Below are 17636 nucleotides of genomic sequence, written 5' to 3'. Positions count from 1 at the left end.
CTTATGTGCATTTGAACATCAGCTTAAGCTTTATTCTTTCTTTTGTCTCTGAAAGTCTAGTGCCTGTTTCCCCCCACCTCATTCTTCACATAACTTGGCCAGAAACTGACTAAACCAGGTGTGGAGGTCAAGGTAGCTGCTCTATTTTTCACACAAGTTAAGAGAACAAACTGTGTCCAGAGGATCAATTATCTAGTGTTAGACTTTGTGATGTTTGTTCCACTCCATCCTTTAATAACAGCCCACCTCTCATAGAAAAAGTGAATTTATTGGTCTTTCTCAGTCAAAACAAGTTTAAAACCAGTGATAAGAAAGAGCAAAGCATCAGCACTCCCTCTAGCCAGGGCTTCAGTAGAATATGGCTCAGTCTACACCAGTCAGTTGTAAGGTCCAGCCCCACTGACATGGCATTTGCTGAGGAGTCAATTGAGGTAGAGCAATAACCATTCCCTTTTCTCCCAGGGCAACCCATTTCAGCAGTTCCCTGTATCCAGCCAGCTTCACCTAAAATAGAAACACACACTAGAGTTAGAACAGCGCCTTTTCAAATTACATGTAAGTGCAATATTGACAAAGTAATTATTGATCCATTGCTCCCTTACTCACCAAGTATCCTAAAAATGCCACTTACTAACCAAATGAGTGATTATTATTAAAGGAAATGGGAAAACATTTGCAAGTAGATATGCAAGTAAAAAAATCTACTCATGTTGGGTCTTGAGAATGACTTAGGGCTGTAGAAAGTGAATGCTTTTGGAAGCATTTGGAGTAGGATTTAGGTCTAAGCAGAGATCTACCAGCCACAGTACAGAGCTTTGCATGCCCTTTTTCCAAACTGCCTGCTTCCCATGGTGAAACTTGTAGTCTTGAATGCGCATGACTGTTTCTTACTGAGGGCAGCCAGGTATCTCAGAGAAAGCTGATTTGAAGAACTAAAAACCACAAATAGGTTGATGCTGTCACTTACACCAGCTGGTGACCTGCTGGAGTGGCTGCAGACCAGTCTCTGCTGCTGAGGAACAGTACTTTCTAGTGCACATAGAATCTACCTACCCCCCAAAAACTTCAGAGACATCTCCATCACTTCTGAAATGACTGTTTCTCCCCTATCAGAGCTGTCTTGGCACCAGTCAGACTACTTCCATATGGAAGTAGACCAGAAAGGGCAGTCCAGAAATAATCCTAATGCATTTCAGAAGCTAATGCACATGCAGTGCATGGGACCAGAGCAGAGCTAAGCCAAAGTGAATCTCCTTAAATGCACAGAGTTGATACCAACTTCGGCTTTCACTGGGTTACTTGCTACTTGCCAGTGTAGGTGTGGCATCACTGTCCTCATCTTCTGACCTCCACTTGGTATAAGATGTACATCTAGGGTGCAACACTGATAGCTTTTCAGCCGCCCTGGGCAACAAAAACCTCTGTGTACATTCCCTTCCTGCAAGGCTCAAACAGCTGCACCACCACAGCAACTCCAGTATCACCAAAGTCATGAGGACAGCTGCTTCTAAAGAAAAATCATGCTGAGTTAGGAGACTACACAGGAAACAGGGGGGGTGGCACAGTTTTTGCCCCTGCTCCTTGGCCTCTTTGTGATTCTTAGTTTGCAAGCTAAAACATAACCCAGCAACATCTCAGTCTAACTTTGTTGGATAAGAAACATCCCACTGAGAGGACTACGATAAGGAGGTCCCAGAAAGAAAACAAACATTTTGCTGAGTCTCTTCCAAAGTACTCTGTCCTAAGAGCTATGCATTCCCAAAGATGCCAAAAATTTAAATAAACAAAATGGAACATGACACATCCTAGAAGGAGGGGAGGGGGGTGTGTGTGCACTCTCTTTTACCTGTGTTTCTCCAAGCTTAGCCCGTGGCTCACCAAGTTCCAGAATCCCAGAGACTGGCCAGTTAAGGAAGATAGCATTGACTTTCCCTTCTTTAGGGGTGAAAGTGTACCTGGTTGGAAATGGGGACCAAAAAGGCATGTCAGCTTTTCCTTGTAAATCTTTAGAAGTGATACATAACAGTGCTTTCAAGACTGGAAAAACTGATTAGAAAAGTCAGGATTAATTACATTTTCACATACATAACCACCTGGTCAGATGAATTATGCCCTTTAATAATGTACTGTTCCTTGAAAATTTGTTTCAACAAACTAGAGGTAATGAAAACTATTAAAGAACTGAATTCAGAGGTAAACATCTGTTGTAACTTTAGCACACTGTATCAACTCAGCCATATAGGAAGGAGATACTTGCATGATGGGGAGTCATTAACAGATAATTGTAGGTTATATTCAGAAAAATATGGTAACTCCCATCTATACACTAAGATGCAGACTAAAAGAATTTAAAAATAGTATGAGCGACAGAGTTTCCACCTTGCATAGCTACTTTTGAAAAATACTATTTTCATCACTATGCCATTGGAAATCTTGTGGCATACCCCTGAAACTTTCCTCCCTCCTTCCTATTTAGTTACAGTCTTTTATTGCTCTTGAAAGGGAGTTTACTCAACAGTCAACAGTTCAGCATCTCCAGGCTAAAGCCAGATGGCCAAATCTTACTGGGAATGGGAGTAAAAACATAAAAACACCCAGTGAGACAAGAGAGCCAAGACCAAAACCCTGATGGATCATGAAGGTGTTAGAGAAGCTTCAAGTAACAAGGGCAGAGGGGAGGCCACAGACTTTAGCAACCAAATAATTGCTGTTATCTTCCCACTTTCTTTCTAATCAAGTGACATTAAGTATTCCTTTGTATTCCCAGATTTTTTTTCATTTCTGTTGCCCACTAGAAGCAAACGGAATTACCTAACAGATTAGCCTACACCAAGAAGCAAAAGATGACCATAGAAATACTTGCAGCTTTCCTTTCAGCCTCAGCATCACCCCAAAACTAGTCTCTACCTACAGCTTTATACACATTTTAGGTGCAGTTACACTAACAAAGGCATTAATTCCTTCACCACATACAAACTAAGACCGTGATTTCTGTAGTATCAAGTCCTTAGGGATTTCAAAGCTTCACATAACATTGGTGCTGCTTTCCAGAGCCTGCATTTTGGCTCAGTAGACTTACCAGACTCCAGGTGTGACTGTGTCGTTCTGGGCTCTCCATGGTTTTGTTCCATAGATGGCCTGTCCATTGACCTTCAGCCAAGAGCCCACCTGCCTCAGGCGCTCCTCAAACACAACAGCGATGCGACCGTCATGGGTGGGCCCGATATTCATCAGGAGATTTCCTCCACAAGACACTGTTTCTACAAGTTGCTGAAGTTTTTGTAAACACACAGAGCACACGGTTATGAGTAGTGAAATCACATATTTGCAGTGCTTTCTAAAGTCTGCTGTACTGCTTCAGAATGATGAACCACATGAGTTATCCTACTGCTGCGTGCTGAGACTTTGGGGTTCATCCCAAAAGTTAATACAAAATTTAAGCTCCCATAAAACTAAGTTCTGCTGTCAATTTTTACATCCAAAACCAGCCCCAAATACCTTCTTGCACCGATATGTCTGCCTGAATCTACATTAGAATCAGATCCTGCAACTCTTTATCATTTCAACCTCTGCAAGAATGTATTGAGGATTTTACCAATAGGACAGATGACTTCTCTGCACCAGAGTAGAATAAGGCAAATAGTTGCTACTTCATCTTTATTGAATCTTAGAAAAGCAACTTCCTCCTTCCTCCTGTTTGATACTTTTTCTATTTTATAGAAACATCTGTAAAACACAAAGAAGCCTCCTACAAAGCCTACAAAATTTGTGTTCACATCCACACTGCCCTCCAGAGATCATGGACTGAGATGCGTAAGTCTGAGAAACAGAGAGCTGCAGACATGCTGCTGAATTAATTCAAACCTTCTGCCTCTGAAAAGAGGTTACTTCAATTTCAAATTGTCTTCTGTGAGGACAGCACTAGAAACAGCAACAATATTAAGCAACAGTAACAATCTTTCCCTTACTAGCTGAATTTTGCAACAGAATGCATTATTCTGGAAGACTGATCAGTCTTCCTTTCATTCAGCTTTCCTAAACTTCAGATCTTTTTTCATACCTCAGCCTAGTAAGAGAATCAATGTTCTAACAACACCAGCTGTCTGCTTCTGGTAGTGTTTACCTGTATGTCTGTAAGGAAAGTTTCTCGCTACAAAGTAAAACTACTGCTGAGTCATAAACTGTTTCTATCTGTAGAAAGGGGAAAAGATGTAGCCTTCCAGCAGGAGTTCCTAAACAGGAGCTGTGAAACTGCAACTGTTTGATTCTCATCGGCTTGCATATGCAGTTACCCGAGAAACTTAGTCGAAAAAGTAATGACGAGACTGTCCAGATCAGTCCTTGGCCAGTTACTCACAAGAAAAACAGCTTCTAAGAAACTGACTGAATTTTTACCGGAAATTCATTCTACAGAAACAACTAGGAGAAAGATAAAGAATTATATGGATTTTCTATCCTGCCAGAATTACGGCTGGAAATTAACAAAATTATTTATTATTTCATGGATTCACTATTGAATTAAAATCATCTTATTCATAAAAATAGATACATAATCAATACGTTAAACAGCACAATATAACAATCAGGAGCGAGAAGGGGGAGTGGCAGCAGCTGCTGTGGCCCGCGGTACCTTCACCAAGTCCTCGATGGGGAGGTAGTCCCGGAGCTGCGCGTCCCGGCGGTAGCCCCAGGAGCTGCTGTCGATGGTCATGCAGTTCTCCCACTTGTGGGGCAGCAGGTGCCCGGGGTTGTAGCGGTCGCTGCACGTGTAGAAGCCACCGTGGGCACAGATGCTGCCAGCTCCCCAGCGGTCATTGGTCACTACTGTGTCCCGGACCGGGCTGGGAACAGAGGAGTTTTATTATTTTTATTCTGTGAAACGAGGTCACAGCCAGCGTAATCCCTTCCCACACACATCCCTCCCAGGAACTAACATTTTGGATGACTTCTCTACTATTAATTTATTACAATAAGATTAAGTGCAATGTCAGGAATTCTATTCTCATGCTTTTCTAATAAAAGGTCCAGATCAGAATTTCTTAGGGAAATAAGCTCCAGACTTTTACATGAGCTCTGCCAGAAATCACTCTGCACTTCATATCCACAGCCAGATGTTCAGACAACAATGTATCCATATTCTCAAACCGTCCTGCTATCCTGTGTTTCTGTGCAACAGCAAATACAAAGGGAAGACTGTGATTAAGAACAATAGTCAATACCATCTTAAATGATTAATTTGCAAATGTGTTTCAAAAATACAAAATAATTCTTTTTCTAAAACCAGCTTTGATAGTTCTAGGAAAGATCTGGATTCTGTATTTCAGGAGAATTAATATTTTGTAAAGTCCTCTTAAGCAGAAGTAGCAGGCCCCAAAAAACCAAACTAGACACAGAGCAGAATTTCAGATAAGGAGCTAAACCAGCATCATTATGTACCTGTCATTATACAGCCAAGCCAAGAAACCAGTGCTGTTCCAGTAAGTATCTGGAGCATTTCCATCCCCATCAGACCAAATTATTTCTGGCTGGTACTTTGTCACAATTTCATAGAGTTCTGGTAATGATTTGCTGGTTGGAAACTTGCTTGTGTTAAAGGCATTGGTGGCATCCTCAAGGAAGAGAGGATTGAACCATTCAAACAGGGAATGGTATAACCCAAAATGCAAGTCAGTCCTGTTTCTAACAGATGTTGCTAGTTCAGCAACAAGATCTCGCTTTGGTCCCACATCAACAGCATTCCAGTTCCAAGAATATTTGGACCCCCACAAAGTAAAGCCTAAAAAGAGAAAAATCAGAGGATAAGAAAGAAAAGAAGAAGAGAGGGCATTACAGTTCTTTCTGGGAAGTGGAAGTGTTGCAAAAAATAAAATAATAAAAATTATATATGTAATTATATTATTGTCATGGTATAATGTGTGCCCATATCCTGTTTATGCACAATGGTAGTAGTTTTAATATCAGAACACCATGTATTTTTTTATACGTATGCATATACATTTATATTTTCCAGTTCTGTACTGCTTAGGATAATTATTCATTCTCTTTAATTATTCAGTCTATTCATATGTGCCAATTAAATTAACTAGATGTCTTTTAAGGCCCCTTCCAACACAAGGCATTCTCTAACTCTACAACTCTGAAATTAACCAAAAACACAGCAGCTTTTGAGGCATCTACATCAAATGTGAACTGTAAATACACAATCAGCAAGTGAAAGATAGAATTGTTTCTCAGCTGCAGAAAGCCCAAGCTATAATTTGCATTCAAGACTGTTCTCTTTTCTGTTTCCATCTTATGCAAATGTTCACTTTTTGTTTGCCTTGATATTTATAACAACTCAATCAACTACTCTGTACATGTATGGGGAGAGAGCAAAACCTCCTGAAACAGCTGTTAAAACATCAAGACAAAATACCAGAAGGTATTTGACCTTTCAGACATCCATCAGTCCAGCACAACCACTTACAAATACTACTGCACTGCAGACTTGGATCACTGCCAGAGGAGCTCCACTCTCACCTTCTAACCCCCTTTTACTCACAGTCTAATTGATCTTGTGCTATTTCTGTGAACTGGATACATGCAATTGTATGGACTAAACAACCTAAAAATTCATGCATAAGGCTATTGGACAGACTAAATGAATCCTGGTTCTTTTGAAGGCACTGGGAATTTCACCACAAGTGAAATTCAAGATCAAGAATTATGTGTGTCAGAGCTGAGATTAAAATTGACACATCACAAGTTGCCAGCAGCCTTGAACCCACATCTCACAAAGACCAACAACATTCATTAGATCTATTGCAGAATATGTTAATATTTTATACTTTTAAAGTATAAATACTTTATACTTTTTCCTCCCAGAAGCTTTCTTTTTCTTTATTTTTCTCTGCAAAGTACCTTACAATTACAGTGCTAAAAAAAAAAAAAAAAAAAAAAAAAGTGCCTGTAAAACTACAGATCTGGTTCAAGGTTTTGGCTTCTGTTCACTACATCAGGAAGAGCTATACCTTCCTAAATCTGAAATTGACTCCTGGAACATGTTCCTAAATTCCTTGGAGAAACCAAGGGAGTTTGTTAACTGCCTGCTCACAGCAGCTCTCCAAACGTTAAACAGTGCAGAATTCACTTTTATGGTTCCTTCAGCAATAAATTGCACAGAAATAAAAAATAAACTGTGGCCACTGCAGGAAGCTCAGAAATAAAAAATAAACTGTGGCCACGGCCACCACCAGTTCAGGCTGTCTTACCTACAGCAAGAGAACAGTGGCACAATCTACTGTTCCTCCTATGCAAACCCCATGGTCACAGCTTTTGTGTAAGAGTCAGGAAAACACCTGCACATTTCTTGGGTGGTTTTTGTTTCCTCTTTGGCTGTGGTGGGGCAGGTAAGCCTGCCTGGCTTTCTCTATGTCTCTTAGAAGGCAGAAAAGTCACATGCTTTCTACATCTGTTGACAGAAATGCAGCAATTACTAACATTCACAAAGCTTCCACTTACCCTCATGATGTTTTGAAGTTAAGACAACATATTTTGCACCCGAAGCCTTCAGAATATCTGCCCACTGGTTGGGATCAAAGAATTCTGCTGTAAACAGAGGACCAAAATCTTCATAGCTGAAGCCAGGTGGGTAATTTGCATCCATAAATTTCACATAGGGCTCTCTCTTTTCCTTCTGCCAGTACCACCTACAAAATGCAGAACAAAGCATGTCTGCTGATGTATTTTTTGACAAAGAAAAGAGAATTGAAGTGATCAGCTCCTATTTAACACTGAGAGCTAGAGTCATTGGAGGTACATGACACTGGCAATAAGACAAAATTGCTCCAGAAGAGTATTGATTAGCAAGATGTAATTTTTTTCTATCTTATTTGTCCATGTTCTACATCTTTGTACTCCACTTTGGAAAGGTCTTAGGATTTCATTTAAAGCAATGAAAAAAGCAGCTACACTTTGAGAATGGAAAAAGTTTTGGTCAATACCCAAATCTCAAAACTGTATTAGAGACCACAGACAGTCTGTGTAAGCAGCTCAGGTGGCAAGAGAAATGCATTTTTCCTGGACTTGCATGTCTCACCTCCTCAAGTCTCACACCTCAGCCATCAGACTCTGCTCCCAACATTGCAATCCCTGCCACCCACAAATATGGGGATCATCAGCTTTACCTCTCTGACAGCCCCAAGCCCTCTACACAACTGCAGCTGAGTGACCCAATGTCCACAGCCCCAGGGCCAGAGACAGCTGTGACCAGGTCGCTGCAGACTCTGCACCCCTGAGGCTTGCAGGCAAAGACACCCTGCTAGAAGAAGGCAGGTCCTCCAACCAAAACCTGCCCCTGCAAGAACACCACACACTTACAAATGCACCTCTGTCACCTTCCTATTAATGAAACCAAGCAGCACAAATCCTCTTGACAAATTTAGACTTATATGAAAATAGATTATAAGTGAAGGAATAAAACAGGCCAGAATTTGAATGTTTGAAATTAATTTCTCTCTCCTGTCCTGAGCTGGACTCTGACCTCAGTTCTCTAAGACCATAGTGGGAACATTGTTGTAACCTTCCCAAAAACACCTCAGCATAAACCAACACAATTTCTGGCAGCCAACAGGGAAAAAAAAACTTAGAAAAAAGAGGCTGAGACAGCTTTCCTCATTGAAAGAGCCAGGGGCAGAGGAAATAACAACAATAAAGCAAAACAAACAAGTTTTAAAAAAATAAAAACAAACAAAACCCCCCTCTGATTTCAAAGTATGTAACTTCTTAAATTAAAAAATAACAACCTTGCTTCTCTCCCATAGTCGCATGGTTTGCTAACATGAACACTTCCATGCTGACAGGATTAGATTCTAGAAACATCCTTACCAAGGCTGTGGAGCTCTGAGGGAAGGCACACAGGATGGGTGATAACAGTTTGTGACCTTCCAATTGATGCTGCTAATACAGGGCCTCAGTCATCTGACTGCACAAGCTGTCAGAAGGCCCTGAAGCAGCTCTAGACCCACATCTGCCATGAAACAGGAGAATACAGGAATATAAAAAGCAATTAGAGTTTTGGGGTCAAAAACCAAATGTTCTATCCTGAGCCTGCGCACCACTACCAGAGTACAGCACTTTGAGTGAGGCTTGAACTCAAACCTAGTTCTGTCCCACCTCTCTAACAGTAATTTATTAGTAAATGTAGTCTGCATTAAAACCTGCTGAAATGCTTGAACTTAATCCTGAAAAGAACAGGTGTCAGAAAACATTGGTTTGACATGTTGGCTTGTTTTGCAAATGTTGTAATCAAGGTTCACCATAGCTCTGCCACAGAGCTATCCTTATCTTCATATTGTAAATAATAATGTGTCTCACTTGAAGTCTCACAACTAGGAAGTACTTGGTAGAGCATGGAAAGGTGACAGCAAAAACATGCTTACAGACAAAGGGCCTGAACCAGTGAACACTCACAGAACAAAGACTTCATTGAGCCTCTGAACTAAACTTATCTGAAGGATCAGAGTTTTAGGTTCTCTTAAGTGCAAAGCACTCTTAAATAATAGTAATAACGGTAAAAAAAAAAAAAAAAAAAAAAAAAAGAAGAAAACCATCAGCAGCACAAAATGTGCACAAGGAAACAGCAAGGCTGCTTGCCAAGTACGGGTAGCGATGGGCTCCTGCGCTCCCCACAGTGCTCCAGCAGGGGCACAAGGCTGCTGCAGAGGCTGGGACATCCCAAACGCCTGTCCCCACAAGGGAGATCCCCTTCACCCACCCCTTCATGGTGGTCCTGGAGAGGTCTCTTTCGGACACTCCACTAAACACCTCTCACCAACACTGTTGTGCTGCAAGGTTCTTCTCTCAGCTCTACCAGCTCTCTGCTTAATGTAGTCACTTCAGCCTAGGTTTTCAGCAGTTTTGGGGCTGGGCAGACAGGTGCTCAGACACACCAGAAGCACTTCAAACTCCACCTCCTCTGCTAACTGCGCCATGGAGTCCTGGGGTGGACACAGAGCTCTTCCCACACACCCGAGCTCCACGGTCAGCCTGCAGAGGGGCTCCAACCCTACCCACCGCTGTACGGGGGGACACCGCCCCATCCCTGCCTGCCCCGAGCGCTGCCTCCCACGCAGAGCCCGGGGGCGGCCGGCACGGCCCGTCCGCCGCAGCAGTTCCGGGGCGACCAGAACGCTCTGGCCGCAGCTCACCAGAACCACTCGCTGCCGAAGCTGGGCACCGAGAACACGCCCCAGTGGATGAAGACGCCGAACTTCGCCTCGTCAAACCAGGCGGGCAGCGGCCGGGCGTCCAGCGAGCCCCAGGTGGGCTCGTAGCGGGGCCGGGCCTGCGGCAGCCCGGCCAGCCCCAGCAGCAGCGCCAGCGCGGCGCGCCCGCCCGGGCCCGACATGGCGGCGGGGCCGGACGTGGCTCCTTGGAACAGGGCTCACGGCGCTGCTCGGCCGGGCTGGGCTGGGCTGGGCTGGGCTGGGCCGGAGAAGGGAAGGGGAAAGAAGCGGGGCACGGGCAGGGCGGGCCCCGCGGCGCCCAGCCGGCACCGCTGCCCCTTCGCTCCTCCCCCGCCCCGCCCGCCTCTCAGGGGCTCTTCCCCATCGGAACCGCTCCGTCTGGCTGCTCGACCACAAACTGCCCCCTGGATTTTAAGAAATTGAAGTAATTGGCTGATGCCTCGGCCGACATCCCGCCGTGCTTTCCCCCGCCCCGCCGGCTCCTCCCCCGGCCGCCCGAGAGCGGCCGGACGGAGTCTGCTGCCTCTGCAGCCGGACCCGCGTCCGAGCCCCGCATCTGCAGCCGCTCCGCTCCAGAGGCGGCCTCAGCAGCCTGCTGCGTTTGCCCTTCCCGCCTGCTTCCGACCACAGGCTCAGCTTCCCTCGCCCTCCCAAGAAGGACAGGGTGTAACATGGCTCTGCAGCTCCTTCCAGCCGACTTGTACGTGGAGGCTTCCCGGGCAGAGAGGCGGCTCAAAGCCTGTCGAGGAAATATTTCTCTCTTCGATCATTAGCATGGCCTGTGCCGAAGCTGCCTCAGTTCACTAGATGACACTTGGCGTTTGTGCTGCGGATCATGGGTGGCAGCACATACTTTAAAAGATACATCTTCCAGCAGTTTGTTGCCAGCGCTGATGCTTCTCCAGTCTTTCCTGATGCCCAAATTTTGTGTTTTTACTCCAGCCCCCAGCTGCCATGGGACAGACTGTGAAATAATTTGGTTTAATCAGCAAATACTAACTTTTCATAGTCAGCACCACAAATAGAAATTTCTTTGGCAATCTCATCAGAACAGTCAAAAATGAATGAGCAGGCAATGGAATTAATCTCTCTCCAACTGGGAAGGACGTATACTTTACTGCTGTTCTATGGAAATAGAGCTTCAGTTTCTAGAGCCATTAACCACAGCTGTTACATCTAATTCAAAAAATATTTAAAGGGCTGTGGAAACAAGATGTACATGCTTTTGTAATTTTTTTTAATTTCTATACCTTGATTAATATAATAAGTTACAGGCAGATTTAAAAAAAAAAAAAAAGTGATTTCCAGCACATTGTTCTTTCTGACTGTTCTCATTACTCTGATTTACCAAAGCACTGTGATATTACAACAGGAGCCTCTTCATATCTCTTTTACATTCACCATTGGCCTACTTTATGTCTTTTTTTTGCTTCAGCCCTTTAGGTGTCACTTTGCTTCTCAAAAGGAATCTTTAGATGCCCTTGACCTCTTGTACGGTATCCTTTCCAGTTTATCTTTCAATTTCTTCATGTTCTCCTTCTTCATCGCACCAAAGGATTTCAGACACTGAGCAGCTCCTTAATGTGGGAACTATGAAGCATACATTCTGTACTGTATGACAAAGTTACAATTGCTCTGTAGCTCGAAATGTTTGGAAAAAAAATGTTAAAAAAAGTCAGGGTCTGACCCAAAGCTCGCTGACCTGCCATAAACCTTGGTGAGGTTTGGAGCAGGGACTGTGTATTTCAATACTGAACTTGAATACACCTCTTAAAGAAAAAGAGGAAGGGGAAAGAAAACTGGCAAACATTTCAGTAAACAGCAGTGATGAGTACACTTCTGATTAAGGCCTAAACAGGTCCAGAAAATGTCACCAGCCCACACACGCCCAGGTACAGAAATCCCTGTTGGGGAAAAAGGTCTTTGGTGTAGAATCACATTAGTAATGATGCAAGCTGCAAAGGGCAAATAATAAAAATAGCACATTGTCAGATTTTGTAAATAACACAGGACTGGTGTGCACAGATGCAAAAAGCCCTCCAAGCATGGGTGCTACGTTTCTGCCTGTTCCTCTTGACCATGGAGCCTCTTGGCCCCCTGAGAGGGGCTGTAAGCATGGAGCTCACTGCCCTGCGAGAAACCCGTGCCTCTCTCTCTCTCAGCGCAGTCCTGCTGGGAAAGCTCTGTGGCTGGGGAAGGAGCAGGCTGGTCTGTCAGCAGAGGGAAGGAGGAGAGGAAATAATGAAGGCAATCCCCTGAGGGAAGCTGAGCAGAAAAGACCTTTCGACCTGACTAATGGCTGACATACGAGACTCCTGTGCCGGATCAATTGCTTCGACAAATGCGGAGGGTGTCTGCTGGGAAGATCGCAAAACCCCTGCGCATGGGGAGCTGCACGGGCTCGGCATTGAGATGAAGGCACTCACTTGCCTGGGTGGAAGCAGAAACTGAACTTCACGTGGACAAATTTCAGACTTGATAGGTTTTGATTCAGACCTGGAGAGCCGTAGTTGTTAAAATGCAGCCTGAATGGAACTTTCACATTGGATAACTAGATAATGCAACTCTGGATGAATTAAAAATACAGGGTGCAATCTTTTCTGTGTTTCTCATTGTGGCTGCATGGCAGCAAGGATTTTATTCGAGGTAGAATGTAATATGACTTGCCTGTAAGAAGCAGTGTGAACATAAAATTTCCTTTTAAAGGTGCATCTTGTTGTTAAAGGGTTTCCGTAAAACACCAGGAAACGAAACCATGAAGCTTGATTTTGCTTCTGCCTTTGTCTGTGTGACTGATCTGAAAGGCAGTACCTTCCTGCCGAAGTTAGTTAAGTCTCTTACATGCAACCCAATCCTTAAGAAAGATGGGGAGGGAGGTGATGGGTTGGGGAGGATATTTGACTCGTCTCTCTCGCGGCTCTTCTGCAGGGATGCGGTGCCTTGTGCAACCTTCCGGCTTTGCGGGGGAGAGGGCACCCTGTTACACAAACCAGAAGTGGCGGTGTGGGTTACTCGGCTCTTTTTAACTGTTTCTCTTTTCCTTTTTTTCCGTTTTTTCCCCCGAGAGACGGCAATGGCGAGAGCATGAAGACACCCTGGGGGATGGGTGCATCCGCGCACTCAACCCCCCCCCCCTTTGCTTTGCTCCTGTGCAAACACAAAATTTATGTTCCCAGAGACCCAAAATCGCCGCCGGCGTCCCGGCGGGGCGGTCGGAGGAGAGGGGCGGCTCTTCCTCTGCAAACTTTCCCTGTCCCCTCCCTCGCCGCCTCTCTCCGTCCTCTTTTCTCCTCCCTGCCCTTCTCGGCTGCCCGTCGACGATGGCTGAGAGGCCAGGGAGCAGCGGGACAGCACCGCTGCCCGTCTGGTCCTTGCCCGGTCCCCGCGGCCGCTCCCAAAGCGACATCTCCTCCTTCTCCTCCTCCCGGAGGACCTGCCTGCTGCGGTCCAACGTGGGCGGCTCAGGTAAGGGGGAGGGAGGGAAGGATCCTTGTGTCCAAGACCTCGGAGCCGAGCTGAATTTGGGAATTTAGGGAAAGACGTCCTCGCCGATACCCTGTCCTGCTCTCCCAGACGTAGGACTTGTCTTCTCTCGGTGGCCAGTGGTGTGGATTTCTGGGGTACATGGTGCTTGATCTTCTCCTTGATAAGATGTTTGGAGAGTTCCAGGCTTTTTACACCCATGTTCACACAAATGAATGAATGAATCCTGGTAGCATCATGGCTGCACATCTGTTTGCCAAAGCATCTCTGAGTGCAAGGGCAGAAAATTCCCACAAAAGCTTCAGTGTGTATTGCCAGGACATCAAAACCCCTCACCTTGCTGCTTCAAACATTACACTTCAACTGCATGTCAGAATTTTACCTCGTGTCCTTGTATCTCCTTCGGGATTTTAATAGGTGAGAAAAGCGAATGTGTCAGTCAGAATCCCACCATCTTCCTTCAGGAATCAATCCCTGCTAGTGCACACAGGATGACGGGGGGTGGAAGCTGGCCCTTTGGGACAGAGTAGGCTTCCTGCAGGATTTGGAGAAGCTTTGCTGTATAAAATGAGAGGAAGTGAGGGTCCTAGTTTACTGTGCAGAGACTTGAAAGTTGCCAAAGTGGCTGGACTGTGCTTTGCACAGTCTATTTCCTGGGGTAGGGCACTAAGGAAAATGAAATTCTGGTCTCTGTAGGGCTGAGCACATTTTGAAAATGTGTGCTTGCCCATTTGCGAATCAGCCCTGCTCTGTTGACTAGAAGAAGTCTGTAGGCACACACACTCTGGTAATGTTGGTATTTTGGATGCACTCACACACTGCTGCACAGAGGTATCCATGAAACACCATTAGGGAAGCTCCAGAGTGCACTGAGGGACCTCCTCTGCTGCAGCACAGGACAGTGAATTGTGTGGTTTGGCCTGCAATGGACCACAATGTTCTCTTATGTTTGTTCCTCAGGGAATCTTAAGATGAAGCAGAACATTTGCTTGGGGAAGATCAAGTATACAGCTATGCCTGCCTGATGAGGAGAGAAGGAATGAAAACTTGCTTAGCCACATAGGAGCAAGTAGATTCAGCTTATGGGGCCAGAGGCTGCTAGCAAAAACAACTCTGTGCCATTTTCTGTATAATTTTCTGTTTTACCTTTTTCTGTGCCTGTTTAAAATTTATGGTGAAGGACATTTGGGACAGGGAGGAGGGAGGAGGTTCTAGTGCTTCAGAAAGGACTACTTTTAGGTGTATTTCAGCACTGCCTGGAGAGTGCTGCATGAACAATGCCCTGTGACTGGATGTGTACACCCCTGGATCTAGAGGGATCACCACAGAGGCATTGCCACAGAGGCTGAAAAGATTGAGACCATGTCAATGTAGACTGTGTTGGTTGGTGGCTTAAGTACAAAGACTACTGACAGCAAGCTGGGTTCATTATGAGAGACTGGCAAATCTAGTGGAGGTAAAATGACAGTGTTTTCAAAGATATGTTATTATTTGTAGTTTCTTACACATGACATTGCAACATCCTTGTTGCCTGACTTGATTTTTTTTATTTTAATTTTGAGGATGTGCTTCCTGCCAGTAAGGAACAAGTGTTGATTTCTTTGTTTTTAATTTTTTTTGGTTATATTTTCTTTAATTGTGTATTTTCTCCCTTGCTGCTTCCTGTATCTTTTTTCCCAGTTGCTCATTGGACACAACAACACTTACATATGGCCACACAACTGTTGATTCTCACTTCAAAAAGAAAAGTATGCATTAAAGATGCAAAGATGTTTAATTTTTAATATGGTGGTTAGAGAATTGGTTTTATATTGAGGTGCCATTAAAATAACCTGCTTTTTCATTCCCCTACTAACCTGGAGAACAACTGTAATGGGGACAGAAATGTGAAGAAACAATATGAGTCATTATTTTTGCTTCTACCTTTTTCTCTAGCCATATCATTTGGTTAAAGTAGGTGCCTCATTTACATCAGATGCTACCTGTGCTCCGACAGCTGTGTGTATAGAAGAACAATTTGCATTTTAAATAACCTGCAAAATGTTTGCTTTATGCCTCTTCCAAGACTGAGTCACTTGCAAATGTTGGCAGCTTCTGTTGCATGCTTGTTTCCATTTTCTAGAACCTGGCATGAGTTGTGCTGTGAAGATGTGGTCTCCTCACACTCCTTCAGTGATGGGCTGGTACCCCTGTAGAGGTTCACACTGTCATTTATATTACCATCTCCTGATCCATGCAGGATCTATTAAAAGGCAATATTTTTAGAGACCCTTCTAGCTAGGGGAAATATAATGGCTTTTTATAAAGCAGCTTTGGCAGTGGTTCATAAAATGCATCTGTTTGTTATTCTAGGTCAGTACTGTATGTATCTTGATAGTGCAGTGAGGCTGGTTGGGTGGTCCCCATGTTTATGCTTGTCTGTGTTCTCTTAGCCCCATCCTCCTCCTGCTGCTCTTACACACTGACAGAAGCAGCCTCCTGGTATCACTTCACAGCATCTCACTTCATTAGCTGCCATCCAGTATGTGAGGACAATATATTTTCAGGATTTTCTTCTTAAAGCTGACCTTTCTTTTAGTGCTAGTGGTAGAAGATGATTTAATTTCTCTTTCTGGGGTATTACCTCCATCCACTGTTTTGTCAGGCCTTTTTATTTGTGGTAAGCTCCTAGGAGGAATAAAGTGATACTCATCACAAGTATGGGTAGCATGATCTAGAATTTTGATTTAGACCCTGAAAAAGTGTAATGTTAGCAAAGTTCAAAACCTCTGTGGCAGGCATAGCTTGTGCATCACTTCAACATTGTGGTATGCCCCAGCTGACAGCTGGCTGGTTTGTCAGAGCATCTGAAGGAGATGAGGGAAGCAAAACATACTCTTCTAAAATTTCAGGCCAACACCAGAGCCACTTGCAGAAAGCTGCTTGAATTACATACCTTTAAGCAGTCTTCCATGCTTAGTGACTAGATTTAAGCCCACCTTAAAGGTGGATCAATTTAGTCGAGTTTCATAAAGTGTCCAACACAGATGGGGACGGAGCTGCAATTGGAATAAAAAGACCCTGTTCAAATGCTTTCCCAGAACTCATCCAAAACCTAGATTTGGTGGTTGTGGGGCTGAAGGTAGCTCTCAGCACAAGCTGTGGGTTCTGGGTTGCAGGGTGGAAGAGGTGCTGTTTCACATCACATCCGACAGCAAAGCAGTGGCAGTGGCTCTCTTTGTGACAGCCCTCAGGCACCAATCTCCTCTGCTACGGAGCCTGCTCTTTATCTGCATTGATCTGCATGTCCGTGCAGTTTCCAGTTTGCTCTCCTTTTAGTGTTGTGGCTTTTATTGTACAGCCTTGCACTTTGTTCCGAAGGTGGTGAGGTCTGTGGTGAGGTACATCTTGGTGAAAAGGGAACCTTACTGCTCAGATCAGAAGTCAGAAAACCACCCATCTCTCTGCTCTGGGATTGATGCTCTCAAAATGTTGCAGTTCCTCTTGAGGTCTCGCTCTTTGGCAGCAAGAAGTTTCAGATAATTTGTTCCATTAGTGAGAAATGCACCTTTCAGGTGGAGGGGTGAGCTCCTCACGCATCTTTCCATTTCTTTCATGAGGTTCTTTGAGCCCTTCTGGCAACAGACAAAAAAAAAAAAAAACCCTAAGAATTCAGACAGCAATTCATTAGTACCTCAGGCTCTAGCCCAGATGTTGGGTTGAAGAAGAAAATGAAAGCCTGAATGCAAATGGCCGTCCTGTATCAAAACTTGTACATCCCAGGATGATTTTGGCTATTTTTCTGGGTTAATTTATTCAAAATGATAATGAGTGACATCTATGATGCCATCTGCTGCTGACTCCAAAGCAGGGTGGGTGAAAAGATTGCTTAAAATCCCCCAGTTAAGTGAAGATCTGGGGAAGCTTTCTTGTAGTGATCAGAGCATC

General features: G+C 44.4%; 2 protein-coding genes across 3 annotated transcripts in view; one reads left to right on the top strand and one right to left on the bottom strand.

Annotated features, from left to right (window-relative positions):
* Positions 1–247: 247 nt before the first annotated feature.
* On the bottom strand, positions 248–12909 carry FUCA2 (alpha-L-fucosidase 2). The gene is made up of 7 exons (XM_038131903.1): positions 10188–12909; positions 7501–7688; positions 5437–5776; positions 4631–4841; positions 3080–3270; positions 1847–1955; positions 248–504 (listed from the first exon to the last, which is right to left on the bottom strand). Exons 1-7 carry the CDS (start codon positions 10385–10387, stop codon positions 364–366), a joined length of 1380 nt encoding a protein of 459 aa, XP_037987831.1. The 5' UTR covers positions 10388–12909; the 3' UTR covers positions 248–363.
* Positions 12910–13376: 467 nt separating this feature from the next.
* The window catches only part of PHACTR2 (phosphatase and actin regulator 2), a 128417-nt gene continuing 124157 nt past the window's right edge, over positions 13377–17636 (top strand). The window contains exon 1 of one of the 2 annotated variants that reach the window (XM_038130859.1): positions 13377–13691. In XM_038130859.1, coding sequence (XP_037986787.1) covers positions 13547–13691 — 145 coding nt within the window. In that variant the 5' untranslated portion in view covers positions 13377–13546. The remainder of the gene's footprint in view (positions 13692–17636) is intronic. The other variant, XM_038130862.1, reaches the window with a different exon arrangement.

Source organism: Motacilla alba, chromosome 3 (genome assembly GCF_015832195.1).
Source record: "Motacilla alba alba isolate MOTALB_02 chromosome 3, Motacilla_alba_V1.0_pri, whole genome shotgun sequence".
NCBI lineage: Eukaryota > Metazoa > Chordata > Aves > Passeriformes > Motacillidae > Motacilla > Motacilla alba.
The sequence above is the reverse complement of the archived record's forward strand: the minus strand, read 5'-3'. Positions and strand labels throughout refer to the sequence as shown.